The sequence below is a fragment of the Rattus norvegicus genome, chromosome 1 (assembly GCF_021556685.1).
Source record: "Rattus norvegicus strain SHRSP/BbbUtx chromosome 1, alternate assembly SHRSP_T2T, whole genome shotgun sequence".
NCBI lineage: Eukaryota > Metazoa > Chordata > Mammalia > Rodentia > Muridae > Rattus > Rattus norvegicus.
In genome coordinates this window covers 234,099,918-234,120,833 of record NC_141534.1, presented here as the reverse complement: position 1 = coordinate 234,120,833, position 20,916 = coordinate 234,099,918, and the positions used below count along the sequence as shown (strand labels likewise).

The 20,916-nt window shown below is 40.9% G+C and overlaps 1 protein-coding gene across 2 annotated transcripts in view; it reads right to left on the bottom strand.

The window, feature by feature from the left end:
* Positions 1-20,916, bottom strand: part of Ptar1 (protein prenyltransferase alpha subunit repeat containing 1) — a 50,124-nt gene that overhangs the window by 12,925 nt on the left and 16,283 nt on the right. Inside the window, exons 4-6 of one of the 2 annotated variants that reach the window (XR_015678175.1) lie at positions 18,861-18,965; positions 16,787-17,000; positions 7,997-8,067 (exon numbers count right to left, since the gene is read on the bottom strand). Coding sequence is in view for 1 of the 2 variants with exons in the window: in NM_001105760.2 (NP_001099230.2) it covers positions 16,787-17,000; positions 18,861-18,965 (319 nt within the window). In the remaining variant the exon portion in view is untranslated. 2 annotated transcript variants of the gene reach the window in all.

Below are 20,916 nucleotides of genomic sequence, written 5' to 3'. Positions count from 1 at the left end.
GTGTCTTGAGTTCACCAGGCAGCTTTCTTGCAGCAGAAAATTTGGTCTTACCTGTGGTCCCGAGGCTCAAGTTCGCTCGTGGGGTGCTGCCCAGGGGCTCTCTGCAGCGGCAGCAACCAGGAAGACCTGTGCCGCCCCTTCCGGGAGCTTCAGTGCACCAGGGTTCCAGATGGTCTTTGCCTTTTTCCTCTGGCGTCCGAGATGTGTGTGCAGGGAGCAGTCTCTTCTGGTTTCCCAGGCTTGTCTGCCTCTCTGAAGGTTTAGCTCTCCCTCCCACGGGATTTGGGTGCAGAGAACTGTTTATCCAGTCTGTTTCTTTCAGGTTCCGGCGGTGTCTCAGGCCGGTGTCCTGCTGCTCCTGGGCCCTCCCCCACGGGAGCCCAGAGGCCTTATACAGTTTCCTCTTGGGCCAGGGATGTGGGCAGGGGTGAGCAGTGTTGGTGGTCTCTTCCGCTCTGCAGCCTCAGGAGTGCCCACCTGACCAGGCGGTTGGGTCTCTCTCTCACCGGGTCTGGGAGCAGAGAGCTGCTGCGGGCCGGGATCCGCGGGTGTCTCCCAGTTTCTTCTGAATGAGCTGTTGCTACTGATTGGTGTTTGGTGAGTAACTGGACTGCCACTGCTGATTTGTGTTTGGTGTTTTGCTAGTGGACTGGACTCCTGACAAAGAAGGTTGGAATTGCTCCCAAAAAACTATTTCTAAACTGGTCTCAACCTCCGTTTCCTATTATCCTTTCTTTCCCCCTACTTGTGGGAGGTGGTGGGCTAGAAGGGAGGTTGGAACATTAAAGCATAATTAAAGTAGGTTTTGAAAAAAATCTAAGCCTACAAGTAATTGACTAAAAAAAGTATACACCTTTGTTATACAATGTAATCATAAGCATGTATACATTGTTGGACTATAAAAAACAAGTTAATCACCTTACAGAGTTATCACTTTTCTTTATCGTGAGACTAAGATATAGCTGCAGCAAGCTTCAGCTGTATACATAAGATACTATTCTTTGGAAAATGTATTGATTTTTGTGTCTGAGTGTTTTGCTTGCATGTATGTATCTTGTGCCGGTGGACGTTAGAAGGTGTCAGATCCCTAGGAACTAGTGTTATAAGCAGTTGTGAGCCACCATGTGGGTGCTGAAAAACAAACTCCAGTCCTCTGTTAGAGCAGTGAGGGCTCTTAACCCCTGAGTGATCACTAAGCAATCGCTCTATGCCCTCCACATGATGTTATAATTATATATACTAAGCTGTATGAGGTCATTAGGGCTTATCCTTAGGTAAGTCTAATTTGTTCCCGGTGACCAGTAACTCTCCTTTTTTCATCACTTCCAACCATCATTCTACTGGGCTTCAATGAATTCAGACTTTGTAGGTTTCACATAAAAGTGAGATTATATAACATTTACATGGTTTATTTATTTTTTTTTTTTTTGGTTCTTTTTTTCGGAGCTGGGGATCGAACCCAGGGCCTTGCGCTTCCTAGGTAAGCGCTCTACCACTGAGCTAAATCCCCAGCCCCTACATGGTTTATTTTTTTTTTTTTTTTTTTTTTTTTTCAAGACAGTATTTTTTTTTTATTAACTTGAGTATTTCTTATATACATTTCGAGTGTTATTCCCTTTCCCGGTTTCCAGGCAAACATCCCCCTCCCCCCTCCCCTTCCTTATGGGTGTTCCCCTCCCAACCCTCCCCCCATTGCCGCCCTCCCCCCATAGACTAGTTCACTGGGGGTTCAGTCTTAGCAGGACCCAGGGCTTCCCCTTCCACTGGTGCTCTTACTAGGATATTCATTGCTACCTATGGGGTCAGAGTCCAGGGTCAGTCCATGTATAGTCTTTAGGTAGTGGCTTAGTCCCTGGAAGCTCTGGTTGCTTGGCATTGTTGTACTTTTGGGGTCTCGAGTCCCTTCAAGCTCTTCCAGTTCTTTCTCTGATTCCTTCAATAGGGGACCTATTCTCAGTTCAGTGGTTTGCTGCTGGCATTCGCCTCTATATTTGCTGTATTCTGGCTGTGTCTCTCAGGAGCGATCTACATCCGGCTCCTGTCGGTCTGCACTTCTTTGCTTCATCCATCTTGTCTAATTGGGTGGCTGTATATGTATGGGCCACATGTGGAGCAGGCTCTGAATGGGTGTTCGTTCAGTCTCTGTTTTAATCTTTGCCTCTCCCTTCCCTGCCAAGGGTATTCTTTTTCCTCATTTAAAGAAGGAGTGAAGCATTCACATTTTGATCATCCGTCTTGAGTTTCGTTTGTTCTAGGGATCTAGGGTAATTCAAGCATTTGGGCTAATAGCCACTTATCAATGAGTGCATACCATGTATGTCTTTCTGTGATTGGGTTAGCTCACTCAGGATGATATTTTCCAGTTCCAACCATTTGCCTACGAATTTCATAAACTCGTTGTTTTTGATAGCTGAGTAATATTCCATTGTGTAGATGTACCACATTTTCTGTATCCATTCCTCTGTTGAAGGGCATCTGGGTTCTTTCCATTTTCTGGCTATTATAAATAAGGCTGCGATGAACATAGTGGAGCACGTGTCTCTTTTATATGTTGAGGCATCTTTTGGGTATATGCCCAAGAGAGGTATAGCTGGATCCTCAGGCAGTTCAATGTCCAATTTTCTGAGGAACCTCCAGACTGATTTCCAGAATGGTTTTACCAGTCTGCAATCCCACCAACAATGGAGGAGTGTTCCTCTTTCTCCACATCCTCGCCAGCATCTGCTGTCACCTGAGTTTTTGATCTTAGCCAATCGCACTGGTGTGAGGTGAAATCTCAGGGTTGTTTTGATTTGCATTTCCCTTATGACTAAAGATGTTGAACATTTCTTTAGGTGTTTCTCCGCCATTCGGCATTCCTCAGCTGTGAATTCTTTGTTTAGCTCTGAACCCCATTTTTTAATAGGGTTATTTGTTTCCCTGCGGTCTAACTTCTTGAGTTCTTTGTATATTTTGGATATAAGGCCTCTATCTGTTGTAGGATTGGTAAAGATCTTTTCCCAATCTGTTGGTTGCCGTTTTGTCCTAACCACAGTGTCCTTTGCCTTACAGAAGCTTTGCAGTTTTATGAGATCCCATTTGTCGATTCTTGATCTTAGAGCATAAGCCATTGGTGTTTTGTTCAGGAAATTTTTTCCAGTGCCCACGTGTTCCAGATGCTTCCCTAGTTTTTCTTCTATTAGTTTGAGTGTGTCTGGTTTGATGTGGAGGTCCTTGATCCACTTGGACTTAAGCTTTGTACAGGGTGATAAGGATGGATCGATCTGCATTCTTCTACATGTTGCCCTCCAGTTGAACCAGCACCATTTGCTGAAAATGCTATCTTTTTTCCATTGGATGGTTTTGGCTCCTTTGTCAAAAATCAAGTGACCATAGGTGTGTGGGTTCATTTCTGGGTCTTCAATTCTATTCCATTGGTCTATCTGTCTGTCTCTGTACCAATACCATGCAGTTTTTATCACTATTGCTCTGTAATACTGCTTGAGTTCAGGGATAGTGATTCCCCCTGAAGTCCTTTTATTGTTGAGGATAGCTTTAGCTATCCTGGGTTTTTTGTTATTCCAGATGAATTTGCAAATTGTTCTGTCTAACTCTTTGAAGAATTGGATTGGTATTTTGATGGGGATTGCATTGAATCTGTAGATTGCTTTTGGTAAAATGGCCATTTTTACTATATTAATCCTGCCAATCCATGAGCATGGCAGATCTCTCCATCTTCTGAGGTCTTCTTCAATTTCTTTCCTCAGTGTCTTGAAGTTCTTATTGTACAGATCTTTTACTTGCTTGGTTAAAGTCACACCGAGGTACTTTATATTATTTGGGTCTATTATGAAGGGTGTCGTTTCCCTAATTTCTTTCTCGGCTTGTTTCTCTTTTGTATAGAGGAAGGCAACTGATTTATTTGAGTTAATTTTATACCCAGCCACTTTGCTGAAGTTGTTTATCAGCTTTAGTAGTTCTCTGGTGGAACTTTTGGGATCACTTAAATATACTATCATGTCATCTGCAAATAGTGATATTTTGACCTCTTCTTTTCCGATCTGTATCCCTTTGATCTCCTTTTGTTGTCTGATTGCTCTGGCTAGAACTTCAAGAACTATATTGAATAAGTAGGGAGAGAGTGGGCAGCCTTGTCTAGTCCCTGATTTTAGTGGGATTGCTTCAAGTTTCTCTCCATTTAGTTTAATGTTAGCAACTGGTTTGCTGTATATGGCTTTTACTATGTTTAGGTATGGGCCTTGAATTCCTATTCTTTCTAGGACTTTTATCATGAAGGGGTGTTGAATTTTGTCAAATGCTTTCTCAGCATCTAATGAAATGATCATGTGGTTCTGTTCTTTCAGTTTGTTTATATAATGGATCACGTTGATGGTTTTCCGTATATTAAACCATCCCTGCATGCCTGGGATGAAGCCTACTTGATCATGGTGGATGATTGTTTTGATGTGCTCTTGAATTCGGTTTGCCAGAATTTTATTGAGTATTTTTGCGTCGATATTCATAAGGGAAATTGGTCTGAAGTTCTCTTTCTTTGTTGTGTCTTTGTGTGGTTTAGGTATAAGAGTAATTGTGGCTTCGTAGAAGGAATTCGGTAGGGCTCCATCTGTTTCAATTTTGTGGAATAGTTTAGATAATATTGGTATGAGGTCTTCTATGAAGGTTTGATAGAATTCTGCATTAAACCCGTCTGGACCTGGGCTCTTTTTGGTTGGGAGACCTTTAATGACTGCTTCTATTTCCTTAGGAGTTATGGGGTTGTTTAACTGGTTTATCTGTTCCTGATTTAACTTCGATACCTGGTATCTGTCTAGGAAATTGTCCATTTCCTGAAGATTTTCAAATTTTGTTGAATATAGGTTTTTATAGTAAGATCTGATGATTTTTTGAATTTCCTCCGAATCTGTAGTTATGTCTCCCTTTTCATTTCTGATTTTGTTAATTTGGACACACTCTCTGTGTCCTCTCGTTAGTCTGGCTAAGGGTTTATCTATCTTGTTGATTTTCTCAAAGAACCAACTTTTGGTTCTGTTGATTCTTTCTATGGTCCTTTTTGTTTCTACTTGGTTGATTTCAGCTCTGAGTTTGATTATTTCCTGCCTTCTACTCCTCCTGGGTGTATTTGCTTCTTTTTGTTCTAGAGCTTTTAGGTGTGCTGTCAAGCTGCTGACATATGCTCTTTCCTGTTTCTTTCTGCAGGCACTCAGCGCTATGAGTTTTCCTCTTAGCACAGCTTTCATTGTGTCCCATAAGTTTGAGTATGTTGTATCTTCATTTTCATTAAATTCTAAAAAGTTTTTAATTTCTTTCTTTATTTCTTCCTTGACCAGGTTATCATTGAGTAGAGCATTGTTCAATTTCCACGTATATGTGGGCATTCTTCCCTTATTATTATTGAAGACCAGTTTTAGGCCGTGGTGGTCCGATAGCACGCATGGGATTATTTCTATCTTTCTGTACCTGTTGAGGCCCGTTTTTTGACCAATTATATGGTCAATTTTGGAGAAAGTACCATGAGGAGCTGAGAAGAAGGTATATCCTTTTGCTTTAGGATAGAATGTTCTATAAATATCCGTTAAGTCCATTTGGCTCATGACTTCTCTTAGTCTGTCTACATCACTGTTTAATTTCTGTTTCCATGATCTGTCCATTGATGAGAGTGGGGTGTTGAAATCTCCCACTATTATTGTGTGAGGTGCAATGTGTGTTTTGAGCTTTAGTAAGGTTTCTTTTACGTATGTAGGTGCCCTTGTATTTGGGGCATAGATATTTAGGATTGAGAGTTCATCTTGGTTGATTTTTCCTTTGATGAATATGAAGTGTCCTTCCTTATCTTTTTTGATGACTTTTAGTTGGAAATTGATTTTATTTGATATTAGAATGGCTACTCCAGCTTGCTTCTTCTGACCATTTGCTTGGAAAGTTGTTTTCCAGCCTTTCACTCTGAGGTAGTGTCTGTCTTTGTCTCTGAGGTGTGTTTCCTGTAGGCAGCAGAATGCAGGGTCCTCGTTGCGTATCCAGTTTGTTAATCTATGTCTTTTTATTGGGGAGTTGAGGCCATTGATATTGAGAGATATTAAGGAATAGTGATTATTGCTTCCCGTTATATTCATATTTGGATGTGAGGTTATGTTTGTGTGCTTTCATTCTCTTTGTTTTGTTACCAAGACGATTAGTTTCTTGCTTCTTCTAGGGTATAGCTTGCCTCCTTATGTTGGGCTTTACCATTTATTATCCTTTGTAGTGCTGGATTTGTAGAAAGATATTGTGTAAATTTGGTTTTGTCATGGAATATCTTGGTTTCTCCATCAATGTTAATTGAGAGTTTTGCTGGATACAGTAACCTGGGCTGGCATTTGTGTTCTCTTAGTGTCTGTATGACATCAGTCCAGGATCTTCTGGCCTTCATAGTTTCTGGCGAGAAGTCTGGTGTGATTCTGATAGGTCTCCCTTTATATGTTACTTGACCTTTTTCCCTTACTGCTTTTAATATTCTTTCTTTATTTTGTGCGTTTGGTGTTTTGACAATTATGTGACGGGAGGTGTTTCTTTTCTGGTCCAATCTATTTGGAGTTCTGTAGGCTTCTTGTATGTCTATGGGTATCTCTTTTTTTAGGTTAGGGAAGTTTTCTTCTATGATTTTGTTGAAGATATTTACTGGTCCTTTGAGCTGGGAGTCTTCACTCTCTTCTATACCTATTATCCTTAGGTTTGATCTTCTCATTGAGTCCTGGATTTCCTGTATGTTTTGGACCAGTAGCTTTTTCCGCTTTACATTATCTTTGACAGTTGAGTCAATGATTTCTATGGAATCTTCTGCTCCTGAGATTCTCTCTTCCATCTCTTGTATTCTGTTGGTGAAGCTTGTATCTACAGCTCCTTGTCTCTTCTTTTGGTTTTCTATATCCAGGGTTGTTTCCATGTGTTCTTTCTTGATTGCTTCTATTTCCATTTTTAATTCCTTCAACTGTTTGATTGTGTTTTCCTGGAATTCTTTCAGGGATTTTTGCGATTCCTCTCTGTAGGCTTTTACTTGTTTATTAATGTTTTCCTGTGCTTCCCTAAGTGTGTTCATGTCTTTCTTGAAGTCCTCCAGCATCATGATCAAATATGATTTTGAAACTAGATCTTGCTTTTCTGGTGTGTTTGGATATTCCATGTTTGTTTTGGTGGGAGAATTGGGCTCCGATGATGGCATGTAGTCTTGGTTTCTGTTGCTTGGGTTCCTGCGCTTGCCTCTCGCCATCAGATTATCTCTAGTGTTACTTTGTTCTGCTATTTCTGACAGTGGCTAGACTGTCCTATAAGCCTGTGAGTCAGGAGTGCTGTAGACCTGTTTTCCTTTCTTTCAGTCAGTTATGGGGACAGAGTGTTCTGCTTTCGGGCGTGTAGTTTTTCCTCTCTACAGGTCTTCAGCTGTTCCTGTGGGCCTGTGTCTTGAGGTCACCAGGCAGCTTTCTTGCAGCAGAAAATTTGGTCTTACCTGTAGTCCCGAGGCTCAGGTTTGCTCGTGGGGTGCTGCCCAGGGGCTCTCTGCAGCGGCAGCAACCAGGAAGACCTGTGCCGCCCCTTCCGGGAGCTTCAGTGCACCAGGGTTCCAGATGGTCTTTGGCTTTTTCCTCTGGCGTCCGAGATGTGTGTGCAGGGAGCAGTCTCTTCTGGTTTCCCAGGCTTGTCCGCCTCTCTGAAGGTTTAGCTCTCCCTCCCACGGGATTTGGGTGCAGAGAACTGTTTATCCGGTCTGTTTCCTTCAGGGTCCGGCGGGGTCCTGCTGCTCCTGGGCCCTCCCCCACGGGAGCCCAGAGGCCTTATACAGTTTCCTCTTGGGCCAGGGATGTGGGCAGGTGTGAGCAGTGTTGGTGGTCTCTTCCGCTCTGCAGCCTCAGGAGTGCCCACCTGACCAGGCGGTTGGGTTTCTCTCTCACCGGGTCTGGGAGCAGAGAGCTGCTGTGGGCCGGGATCCGCGGGTGGGGGACTTCCCTACATGGTTTATTTTTACCTAGCATACCATCCTCCAGGTCTCTATTTTCTTCTCAGATTTAAAAAAATCCATTTTAGTTCAGTTTATACCTAGAAAAAAAAACTAAATTATTTTCTAAAAAGTCAATCCAAATTTTACTAGTTATCATAAACTGAGCAAAAATCCTTTTTTCTATGTAGAATTTCATATTTAGCATTAATGGAATTTTTACATAATTATATATACTAAAATTATTTCTGGAATTTATATATTTTTATCATTACCTAGTCTATTTTTTAAAATGTCCTGTCTTTTACTTACTTAACATAGTTAAATATCTAATGGCATAGAGTCTGTTTAATTTCTTAACTTTTTTTTTCTTTTAGTATAGAATAGAGTTTATTAAGGGTATGGGGAGGGGAGTTAAGAGTGTAGTAGGGCAGAGAAAAAGAGAGAGTAGAAAAGAGTAGAGTAGAGGTCAGCCATCAGGTCGTGGAGAGATGAGCACATGGAGAAAAGGGGGAGGGGAATGGGGAGAGAAGGGACAAAGGGACAGGGGAGAGCAAGAGGAAGCAGGAGCAAGAGCTTCTTAAGCTGTTTTGTAAGCTTTTCTATTCTAATCAAAGTTATAAACCTATATACTTTTTAGCATATTCAGAACTATATTGACATTATTTGCTGATTTCAAATGTTCTTACATACCTGCAAAAAAAATCCCGCATTACCAGGGGAATCACTAACTATCTCCCAACTATTCTCAGGACTCAATAATCTTTGACTATCTGAGCTCATCAGGGAAATGATACACAGTCTGATTTTGAATCTGGTTACTTTTAATCATGTTTTCAGATTCACTTACATCACATAGTGTTACAGTGTTTCATTCCTTTATTATGGTTGACAGTCTATTTTACTAAGATATCACCTCAGCTAGTTGTCGTGAGTCTGGGGACGAGCATCCTCACTCCCGCATGATGTTATGAACACAGGATTCTCCAGAGGCATAAAAAACCATTCTTCTTTTCCTCCCAAGAATACAATCTACGGGTTTGAGCTATACCTGATGCCTCCCATATACAGCAATTCTGTGGTTTTCTCGCATTTTTAATATTAATCTTTTTTCCATAGTCGATGGTACCAGATTATATCCCTACCAGCTATATGACACCCTACTGAATCCTCATGACATTTGATACTGTCTGCCATTATTATTGCTATTCTAGTAGGACTGAAACAGTGGTTATGACTTGCATTTCTCTCCTTTGTTTATGATGACAACTATTTTTTGTGTCTTTTTTTATTGGATATATTTCTTTATTTATATTTCAAATGTTATTCCCTTTCCTGGATTCCTGTCCATAAGCCCCCTATTCCCTCCACTTCTCCCTAAGGGTGTTTCCCCCACCCATCCACTCCCTTTACCACCTCCTCACACATCCACCCCCCTTACCACTCACCCTGACATTCCCCTGCACTGGGGCTCCAACCTTGGAAGGACCAAGGGCTTCCCCTTCCACTGGTGCCCCACCAAGGCTATTCTCTGCTACATATGCAGTGGGAGCCCAGGGTCAGCCCATGTACAGCCTTTGGGTAGTGGTTTAGTCCCTGGAAGCTCCTGTTGGTTGGCATTGTTGTTCTTACGGGGTTGCAAGCCCCTTCTGCCCTTTTACTCCTTCCTTTAATTCCCCCAAAGGGGGTCCCGTTCACAGTTCAGTGGTTTGTTGCTAGCATTTGCCTCTGTATTTGACATTATCTGGTTGTCTCTCTCAGGAAAGATCTATATCTGGTCCCTTTCAGCATGCACTTCTTAGCTTCATCAATCTTATCTAGTTTTGGTGGCAGTATATAAATGGGCCACATGTGAGGCAGGCTCTGATTGGCAGTTAGTTCAGTCTCTGCTCTAAACTTTGCCTCCATATGCCCTTCTATGGATATTTTTGTTCCCCCTTTTAAGGAGTGGAAGCATCAGCATTTTGCTCATCCCTATTCTTGAGCTTCCTGTGGTCTGTGGATTGCATCTTGGGAAATTCGAGCTTTTGGGCTAATATCCACTTATCAATGAGTGCATACCATGTGTGTTTTTCTGTGATTGGATAACCTCACTCAGGATGATATTTTCTAATTCATTCCATTTGCCTATGAATTTCATGATGTCATTGTTTTTTGATAGCTGAGTAGTACTCCATTGTGTAGATATACCACATTTTTTGGAATCCATTCCTCTGTTGAAGGGCATCTGGGTTCTTTCCAGGTTCTGGCTACTATAAATAAGGCTGCGATGAACATAGTGGAGCACGTGTCTTTATTGTATGTTGGAGCATCTTTTGGGTATATGCCCAGAAGTATAGCTGGGTCCTCAGGTAGTGCAATGTCCTATTTTCTGAGGAAACTCCAGACTGATTTCAAGAGTGGTTGTACCAGTTTGCAATCCCACCAACAATGGAGGAATGATCCTCTTTCTCCACATCCTCTCCAGCATCTGCTGTCACCTGAGTTTTTTATCTTAGCCATTCTCACTGGTGTGAGGTGGAATCTCAGGGTTGTTTTGATTTCCATATCCCTGATGACTAAGGATGTTGAACATTTCTTTAGGTGCTTTTCGGCCATTCGATATTCCTCAGCTGAGAATTTTTTGTTTAGCTCTGTATCCCATTTTTTAAGGTTATTTGGCTCTCTGGAGCCTTAACTTCTTGAGTTCTTTGTATATTTTGGATATTTGCCCTCTATCAGATGTAGGATGCAAAAGGCTTCTCCCAATCTTTTGGTTGCCATTTTGTCCTAACGACAGTGTCTTTTGCCTTAGAAGCTTTGCAGTTTTATGAGACCCCATTTGTCGATTCTTGATTTTAGTGCATAAACCATTGGTGTTCAGTTCAGGAAATTTTCCCCAGTGCTCATGTGATAGAGACTCCTCCCCACTTTTTCTTCTATTAGTGTATCTGGTTTGATGTGGAGGTCCTTGATCCACTTGGACTTAAGCTTTGTACAGGGTGATAAGCATGGATCGATCTGCATTCTTCTACATGCTGACCTCCAGTTGAACCAGCACCATTTGCTGAAAATGCTATTTCATTTTTTTCATTGGATGGTTTTGGCTCCTTTGTCAAAAATCAAGTGACCATAGGTGTGTGGGTTCATTTCTGGGTCTTCAATTCTATTCCAATGATCTATCTGCCTGTCTCTGTACCAATACCATGCAGTTTTTATCACTATTGCTCTGTAATACTGCTTGAAGTCAGGGATGGTGATTCCCTGAGAAGTTCTTTTATTGTTGAGTATAGTTTTTGCTATCCTGGGTTTTTTTGTTATTCCAAATGAATTTGCAAATTGCTCTTCTACCTCTATAAAGAACTGAGTAGGAATTTTGATGGGAATTGCATTGAATCTATAGATTGCTTTTGGGAAAATGGACATTTTTACTATATTAATCTTGCCAATCCACGAACATGGGAGGTCTTTCCATCTTGAGATTTTCTTCAATTTCCATCTTTAGCGACTTGAAGTTCTTGTCATACAGATCTTTCATTTGCTTGGTTAAAGTCACACCAAGATATTTTATATTATTTGGGACTAATATCAAGGGTGTTGTTTCTCTAATTTCTTTCTTAGCTTATTTATCCTTAGAGTAGAGGAAGGCTACTGATTTGTTTGAGTTAATTTTATACCCAGACACTTTGTTGAAGTTGTTTATCAGGTTTAATGGTTCTCCGGTGGAACTTTTGAGGTCACTTAAGTACACTATCATATCATCTGCAAATAGTGATATTTTGACTTCTTTTTTTCCAATCTGTATCCTTTTGATCTCCTTTCGCAGTCTGATTGCTCTGACTAGGACTTTGAGTACTATATTGAATAAGTAGGGAGAGAGTGGGCAGCCTTGTCTAGTCCCTGATTTTAGTGGGATAGCTTCAAGTTTCTCTCCATTTAGTTTGATGTTAGCTACTGGTTTGCTGTATATGGCTTTTACTATGTTTAGGTATGGGCCTTGAATTTCTGATCTTTCCAGGACTTTTTTTTTTTTTTTGGTTCTTTTTTTCGGAGCTGGGGACCGAACCCAGGGCCTTGCACTTCCTAGGTAAGCGCTCTACCACTGAGCTAAATCCCCAGCCCCCCAGGACTTTTATCATGAAGGGGTATTGCATTTTGTCAAATGCTTTCTCAGCATCTAATGAAATGATCATGTGGTTTTCATCTTTGAGTATGTTTATACAGTGGATTATGTTGATGGATTTTCATATATTATACCATCCCTGCATCCCTGGGATGAAGCCTACTTGATCATGATAGATGATCATTTTGATGTGTTTTTGGATTTGGTTTGCAAGAATTTTATTGAGTATCTTTACATCAATATTCATAAAGGAAATTGGTCTGAAGTTCTCTTTCTTTGTTAGGTCTTTGTGTGGTTTAAGTATAAAAGTAATTGTGGCTTCACAGAAGGAATTGGGTAGTGCTCCATCTGTTTCTATTTTGTGGAATATTTTGGACAGTATTGGTATAAGATCTTCTATCAAGGTCTGATAGAATTCTGTGGTATATCTATCTGGTCCTGGGCTCATTTTGGTTGGGAGATTTTTAATAACTGCTTCTATTTCCTTGGGAGTTATGGGGTTGTTTGGATGGTTTATTTGTTCCTGACTTAACTTTGGTATCTGGTATCTGTCTAGAAGATTGTCCATTTCCTCCAGATTTCCCAGTTTTTGTTTTGTTTTGTTTTTTTAAATACAGGCTTTTGTAGTAGCATCTGATGATTTTTTGAATTTCCTCAGATTCTGCTGTTATGTTTTCCTTTTCATTTCTGATTTTGTTCATTTGGATACACTCTTTGTGACCTCTGGTTAGTCTGGCTAAGGGTTTATCTATCTTGTTGACTTTCTCAAAGAACCAGCTCCTGGTTTTGTTGTTTGTATAGTCCTCTCTTTTTCTACTTGGTTGATTTCAGCCCTGAGTTTGATTATTTCTTGTCTTCTACTCCTCCTGGGTGTATTTGTTTCTTTTTGTTCTAGAGCTTTTAGGTGTGCTGTCAAGCTGCTGACATATGCTCTCTCCTGTTTCTTTCTGCAGGCACTCAGCGCTATGAGTTTTCCTCTTAGCACTGCTTTCATTGTGTCCCATAAGTTTGGGCATGTTGTATCTTCATTTTCATTAAATTCTAAGAAGTCTTTAATTTCTTTCTTTATTTCTTTTTTAACAAAGTTTTCATTGAGTAGAGCATTGTTCAACTTCCATGTATATGTGGGCTTTCTGTAGTTATTGTTGTTATTGAAGACCAGTCTTAGTGCGTGGTGATCTGATAGGTTGCATGGGATTATTTCTATCTTCTTGTATCTGTTGAGGCCTGTTTTGTTACCAATTATATGGTCGATTCTGGAGAAGGTACCATGAGGTGCTGAAAAGAAGGCATATCCTCTTATTTTTGGATGGAATGTTTGATAAATATCTGTTAAATATTTGTTTCATAACTTCTGTTAGTTTCTCTATTCTCTGTTTAATTTCTGTTTCCATGATCTGTCCATTAATGAGAATAAGGGGTTGAAATCTCCTACTATTATTGTGTGAGGTGCATGTTTGATTGGAGCTTTATGGTCTCTTTTATGAATGTAGGTGCCCTTACATTTGGAGCATAGACATTTAGGATTGAGAGTTCATCTTGGTGAATTTTTCATTTGATGGATATAAAGTATCCTTTCTTGTCTTTTTTGATGACTTTTGGTTGAAAGTCAACTTTCTTCAATATTAGAATGGCAAGTTGTTTCTTCAGACCATTTGCCTGAAAATTTGTTTTCCAGCCTTTTACTGTGAGGTAGTGTCTGTCTTTGTCTCTGAGGTATGTTTCCTTTATGCAGCAAAATGTTGGTCCTCTTTATGTATGCAGTCTGTTACTCTATGTTTTTTTATTGGGGAAATGAGTCCATTGATGTTGAGATATTAAGGAATAGTGATTGTTGCTTCCTGGTATTTTTGTTGTTAGAGGTGGAATTATGTTTGTATGTCTCTCTTCTTTTGGTTTCATTGCAAGATGACATTCTTAAATTTTGTATGCCATAGTTTTTTTCTTCTGTTGGGAGTTTTCCATCTATTATCCTTTGTAGGGCTGGATTTGTAGAAAGATATTTTGCAAATTTGGTTTTGTCATGGCATATCTTGATTTCTCCATCTATGTTAATTCAGAGTTTTGCTGGATATAGTAGGCTGGCATTTGTGTTCTCTTGGGGTCTGTATGACATCTGTCCAGGATCTTCTGGCTTTCATGGTCTCCGGTGAGAAGTCTGGTGTAATTCTTATAGGTCTGCCTTTATATGTCACTTGACCTTGTTCCCTTACTGCTTTTAATACTCTTTCTTTGTTTTGTGCATTTGGTGTTTTGACTATTATGTGATGCGAGGAATTTCTCTTCTGGTCCAGTCTATTTGGAGTTCTGTAGGCTTCTTGTATGTTTATGGGCATCTCTTTCTTTAGGTTAGGGAAGTTTTCTTCTATAATTTGGTTGAATATATTTACTGGTCATTTAAGTTGGGAGTCTTCACTCTCTTCTATACCTATTATCCTTAGGTTTGATCTTCTCAATGTGTCCTGGACTTCCTGGATGTTTTGGGCTCGGAGTTTTTTGTGTTTTACATTATCTTTGATGGTTGTGTCGATGTTTTCTATGGTATCTTCTGCCCCTTCTATCTCTTGTATTATATTGTTGATGCTTGCATCTATGACTTCTAATCTCTTCCTTAGGTTTTCTATCTCCAGGATTGTCTCCCTTTGTGCTTTCTTTATTGTTTCTATTTCCATTTTTAAATCCTGGATGGTTTTGTTCAATTCCTTCACCTGTTTGGTTGTGTTTTTCTATAGTTCTTTCAGGGATTTTTTGTGTTTCCTCTTTAAGGGCTTCTACTTGTTTACTTATGTTTTCCTGCATTTCTTTACGGGAGTTATTTATGTCCTTCTTAATGTCCTCCATCATTATCATAAAATGTGATTTTAAATCTAAATCTTGCTTTTCCAGTGTTTTTGGATATCCAGTTTTTTCTTTGGTGGGAGAACTGGACTCCGATGATGCCATGTAGTCTTGGTTTCTGTTGCTTAGGTTCTTGCGATTGCTTCTAGACATCAGGTTGTCTCTGGTATTAGCTTGTCTCGCTGTTTCTGATAGTGGTTGACCCTCCATAGGCCTCTGTGTCAGCACTCCTGTAGAACTGTTTTCCTGCTTTCTCTCAGACATTTCTGGGAACAGGTGCTCTGCTCTCAGGTGTGTAGGCACTCCTGGTGACTGTCTTTCAGCTTTTGGCACAGGCAGGAATCAGAGGGGTCCTGCTGCTGGCTGCTCTTATGTCCTTGTGCCTAGGGGGCCCCATTGGCACTAGGCGATTCCTTTTGTGTCGGGAATGTGGGCAGAGAGTAGTCTCCTCTGATTTCTCGGGAGTGTTTGCACTTCTGAGGGTCCAGCTCTCTTCCCCACGGGATTTGGGTACAGGGAGCTCTCCCCCACGGGATTTGGGTATAGGGAACTGTTTGACTGGTTCAGTTCAGTTCTGGGTGCAGACCAGAACCGCAGGTACTGGCAGCTGACTGTTCCTATATTCCTATGTCCAGAGGCACTGTGCAGTTTCCTCTTGAACCAGGGATGTGGGTAGAGGTGGGCAAAAGTGGCAGTCTGTCCTGCGGCCTCAGGATGGTCAGCACTTCCGGGTGTTCCGCTCTCTTCCCCCTGGGATTTGGGTGCAGAGAGCTGTGGCATGCTATCAGTTCCTGCCCCAGAGGACTTCTGCCTCTGTGTGCCCTGAGTCCACCAGGCAGGTGACTTGGAGCAGAAAAGTTGGTCTTACATCTGCTCTCAGGTGTGTAGGCGCTCCTGGTGACTGTCTTTCAGCTCTTTACAGAGGCAGGAATCAGACAGGTCCTGCCGCTGACTGCTCTCAGGCCCTTGCGCCAAGGGGGCACAGTTGGCACTGTCTTTTGTGTCTTTATTAGACATTTTACATTTCTATTTTTTCAAATGGAATTATAATCAATCTTTAATTGGCTAGTCACAATAAATTTTGCTTATCTATATCATTCTGCTCACCCTCAAAAGTAATCTTTAAAATTTACAAAAATGTGTTTATTTAAACATAGAAACATAAAACACAAAAATGCTGTTTTTACTCCATAGCACCATTAAGCACCATTACTCTCTAATCTTTATGACTAGAACCCTATTATGCTTATTATTAAAAACAAACACACAAACCAAACCGTAATAGCACTACTTGTATATATAAACACATGGTGACTATTTACCTCACTGTCCTATCATTCAAAAGAATTTGTTGTTTCATTTAAATGCTAATGTACTAAAACTGTGTAAAGTCTGCACTATATTTAGTTTTATTCCAATAACCTACTATAAACATTTTTCTTTAAGTCGTCTAATAAAGAACGTCCTTAGTAGACTAAAACACTCCAGTTTGTGATGGACTGTAATGTTAAGGAATTCCTCACTTCAGAGGGCAAGCCTTTCTAATTATTTTACAATTATAAATGCTGCTTTCACATAGCAAACCTTGTATTTACTGGCCAGCATTAAATACTAAGCAAGAACACTATGGCAATCAGCAGTCCTCTGGACAGCTGTTGAGGAATTACCATCACACTCTTCAGACAGGAAAGTGAGGTCACAGCAAACTGGCAGAACAGCTAGAACATACAAATTCGGTCTGTATGCCCATGGAGAGGCACCTTTAACTACACCACGCATGTCGTCACTGTCATTGCTTCATTAGGTGAGGTGAAGTCCATGCACAGAAATGCTGACTCTTCCCCTCACTAGTACTGGCTATCCGGCACGTCAGTTCCTACCTTCAGATCCAGCTTGGCCACGTTCTGTAACACCCAGATGCGATGGGACCAGGCATTATAGTTGCTGGGATATCTCCCTGCTGCTACACTGCAGACTTCCATCTCTTCCTGTATTATCCGCTGTGTCCTTTCTGCAGGAACTACACCTAAGCTTCCTTTGGCCACAGAGGAAGGCAGGGACGTTTCCTGACTTAGCTGCTGTAGCACCCAGCGCCTGTTAATACAGCATGGGGAGTGGGGAGGGAGGAAGACGAGGGAAGACTCGGGTAAGAGAGGAGAACAATCATTTTCCTGTTCCTAGTTTCCATGTACGGGTAATACAAAAATAATCTATAAGCTCAGATTTGGGGATATCAAAGGGCTCTGCTCCTGTGCTCTGGAATACAATTCAGAAAGGGAACAAGAGAATGACAGATAGGAAAGGGAAACTTTTCTAAAACTTAAAATCTGTCAAAAAGAAATCATCAGTTCCAAAATGCCAACTTCCAAACTGGACTTGACCGAGAAATACAAAAGGAACTAGTGTGCCAGAGAGAGAGAGAGAGAGAGAGAGAGAGAGAGAGAGAGAGAGAGAGAGAGAGAGAGAGAGAGGAAGAGGGAGAGAGAGAGAGAGAGAGGAGAGAGAGAGAGAGAGAGAGAGAGAGAGAGAGTGTGTGTATGTGTGTGTGTGTGTGTGTGTGTGTGTGTGTGTGTGTGGCGGGCTGGCAGCTGACTCATGTGTCAGTTATGTGTGCACTCACTCCTGCATTTGTTTGCAAATAAAGGGCTCTGTTTTGTTTTGTTTTGCAAATAAAGGGCTCTGGGCTTTGTTTCATTAAGCAAAATGTCTATACTTCAGCATAAAATGTGGAAAAAATAAAATATATTGAAGCATCAGGGTTTGAAATGTCCTTAATTACAGAGTTTCCTTTTGTCTATGTATATTTTGCATCAGCAAACATTTCAATCAAAAGTAACATAAAAGGTTTCTGACCAGTTTGTAATTTTATGGAAGCATACTTTCAGACTAAAAAATTCAAACCCATAGATACAGAAAAATGAGTAAGAAAATTCATTTCATTGTTAAACAACGAAGTTTCACAATAAAACACTGTTTTGCTTTTAAATTAGACTCCCCCTCCCCAATAACTGAGATGTATATTTGATAGTTTCCTTCTGGCACAAGCCCCACCCTCACCTTTCCACCCCAACATTAGCACACGGCTCTCTGGGGCATATCATGCCAATTTTTGGAAAGGAAGAAAATACAACTAACTATGGTTTGGTAAGAGCCCACTCACAATGCTAGCTGTAATGCCTCAAACTAAAGATCTGGTTGCCATCCAGACGGTGTACATTCTCACACACAATGGCCTTGGTTGTGTAAACCTTGCTCCCCAATTTAATGCTATGGTGAATAAAAGGCTAGAGCCTGTGACTGGGCAGCAGAGGGAGGTGGGACCTGAGAAATCAAGTGAGGGCTCTCGGGAGGGACTATGGGGAGAAGGAGAGAGGAGGAGGAGAGAGCAGGAGGTCTCCATTAAACTTGGCTGAGAGAAATCCCTGAGGACAGACTGATGGAGCAGACCAGTCTGTGGCTGGGCGAGACTCAAACAGCAAGTCACAAGGTTTGGATACAGGTGAGACTAGCAAGGAATCTGCTGAATCTAGGCTTACAGCTTGTAAATAAAACACCAGGATTCTGTGTCTTTTATACAACCAGCTAGAATATATAATTCATTGACACAAGCCCACATGTTATAGTTACGTCTAAAGGCAATCTCCAAAACTGTTCAGATGGGTGACAGCAGCCAGCATTAGTGAGCAGTGATTATGTGAAGTACTTACATGTGGGATTTCAAGAGCACTGAACTATGAATTCTATGAGACAAGTATAAGTATTGCCCATGTTTTGTGAATATGAAAACTCAGACTTGGAAGGACTTGCTACCATGAGTACTCAGGTAGCAAGTGATAATTCTTAGAATCAAATGTATGTAATGTGACTTTAGAATCAAATTCTGAACAAACACCTAACCATGTTTCATAAGCTGTGATCTTAAATACTGAAAAAGAATACAAATATCAACCACACCTGTGAATCCATGTCTCTGGACTCTTAGGAAACTTAGTTAAGGCCAGTTTTCCCAGATGTAGATCCTTAACTGGACTTAAAGTGCCAGAGAGGATGAGCTCTTTCCTGAAACAGAGAGAGAAGCGTTACTCTCCTACTCAAGCAGTCCTTACTGCTTCTAATGCTTTAGTTGCTTGAGGAATCACCAGGAATTATTAAAGAACAGACAACAAAAAAGAGAGGCTGAGGAAATGGTGTGAGTGTGAGGGCCTGAGTTTGATCCCCAGAATCTACATAAGATGAGGCAGCACAGCAGGAGCCTGTGACCTCAGTGCTAGGACCATGTCTCAGATCACTGCACTGGCATCCTGTAACCCAACGATAATCAAATCCCCAGGTCTCATCCCAGAGAAACGAACCAGAAATGTGTGACCATAATTAAAGTTTAAAGATGACTGCTGCAGAATTTATTATCATGTTGGGGAGTTTTTTTTTTTTTTTCCAACGTGGCAAAAGCTAGGGTCATCTAGGAAGAAGGGTCTCAAGTGAGAAAAACATCAGCATTAAAGTGGCCTCTCACAGCAATAAAAACCTGACAAAGACAAGGGTCAACCACAGTTTGGACATTTTAAATGGAAAACTTCAGAAGTAATCCCTAAGTTTTAAATGACAGGTGGTGCTGAGCACGTGATGACTCAGGATGAGAATTTGTCGCCCCGTATGCTCATGCCGCATCCCGCCAGCAGTTACGCAGCAGGTCTGAAGGCACAGGGGCCTTGCACGTAAAGGGGCCGAGGTGTGTACTTTTCTTCTCCAATTCTCCCAGCGTCTGCCTCCAGAAGTGCGCCACTGGCCCCTCCACCCCTTTAGCGCCCCTACCGTATCTTATTTCCTTTAGTTTTCATGGCGTGTTTTGTAGATTCTGGCTCTAAGATGTTCTAAGCCCATCTTGCATATTTCCTGACTTGGTCTTTGAGTCAGTCATTTCTCCAGAAGGCCCAGTTCCTTTTACTGAAAACCTGAGTGCCAGGTTCAACTGTTATTGATAGGATAAAAAGGAGGCTCGAATGGGTCAGCCAAATATTCTAATTTTACAGACATGAGGAACTGGATGTGGAGAGGCTCAGGAACCTGCTCCATGCAGCATGACCATCATTACTTTCACAGACACCTCAAAAACGTGAATGACAGAAGTCAGCAACTTAAAAATCACTCATGAATACAAAACCCATTATTATAATGTCATTTTCTTTAAAATAAACAGAAAGTTAAGTAAAATATAATTTCAGTAATCTCTAATTGTAGAGAATTATAATTTTTATGGCTCTTTCCTATGGGAAAATTTTAAATAATTCAGAAGAACATTCAACAGACTTCACCTTTACTTAGCATTCATATTCTGCTTTCTTTTAAGAAAATTTCTTTTAGTCTAATACCAGTTGATTTAAACCCATATTCACATTTTTTTCATTTAGCTGAAAAATAAAACAAAACTTAAATAAAAATGTTTTTTGTGTGAATTAGTCAAATGTGATCTCTCTTCCAACCCCCCAAATGTTAGATATCTCAAGTGTTCATAGCACCACAATGGTTACAGCTAAATGAACCTACAGGCCTGCGGCCTTAAATCCTCTTCCCATACATTCTCCTGCACTCCAGTACAGCTACACTATCAAGCCATGCCTACTGACCCAATGGCTCATGGGAAGTGCCTGTTATCTCCAAACAAGGGAAGAAAACACAAGAAGGCACCCAAAGGTATATTGTAATCCAGCAGGATAATCTATATTTTAGGGGGAAAGTGCTTATAGAAAACAGACAGTTACAAGGGGCACAGTACATATGTTAGAACCATCATGGAGATATTATTAGGAATTTGTCTAAGAAGTAAACAGAGAGGCTGGAGAGATGGCTCAGTGGTTAAGAGCACTGACTGCTCTTCCAGAGGTCCTGAGTTCAATTCCCAGCAACCACATGGTGGCTCACAACCATGTGTAATGGGATCCGATGCCCTCTTCTGGTGTGTCTGAAGACAGCTACACTGTACTCATATAAATAAATCTTTAAAAAGAAAAAA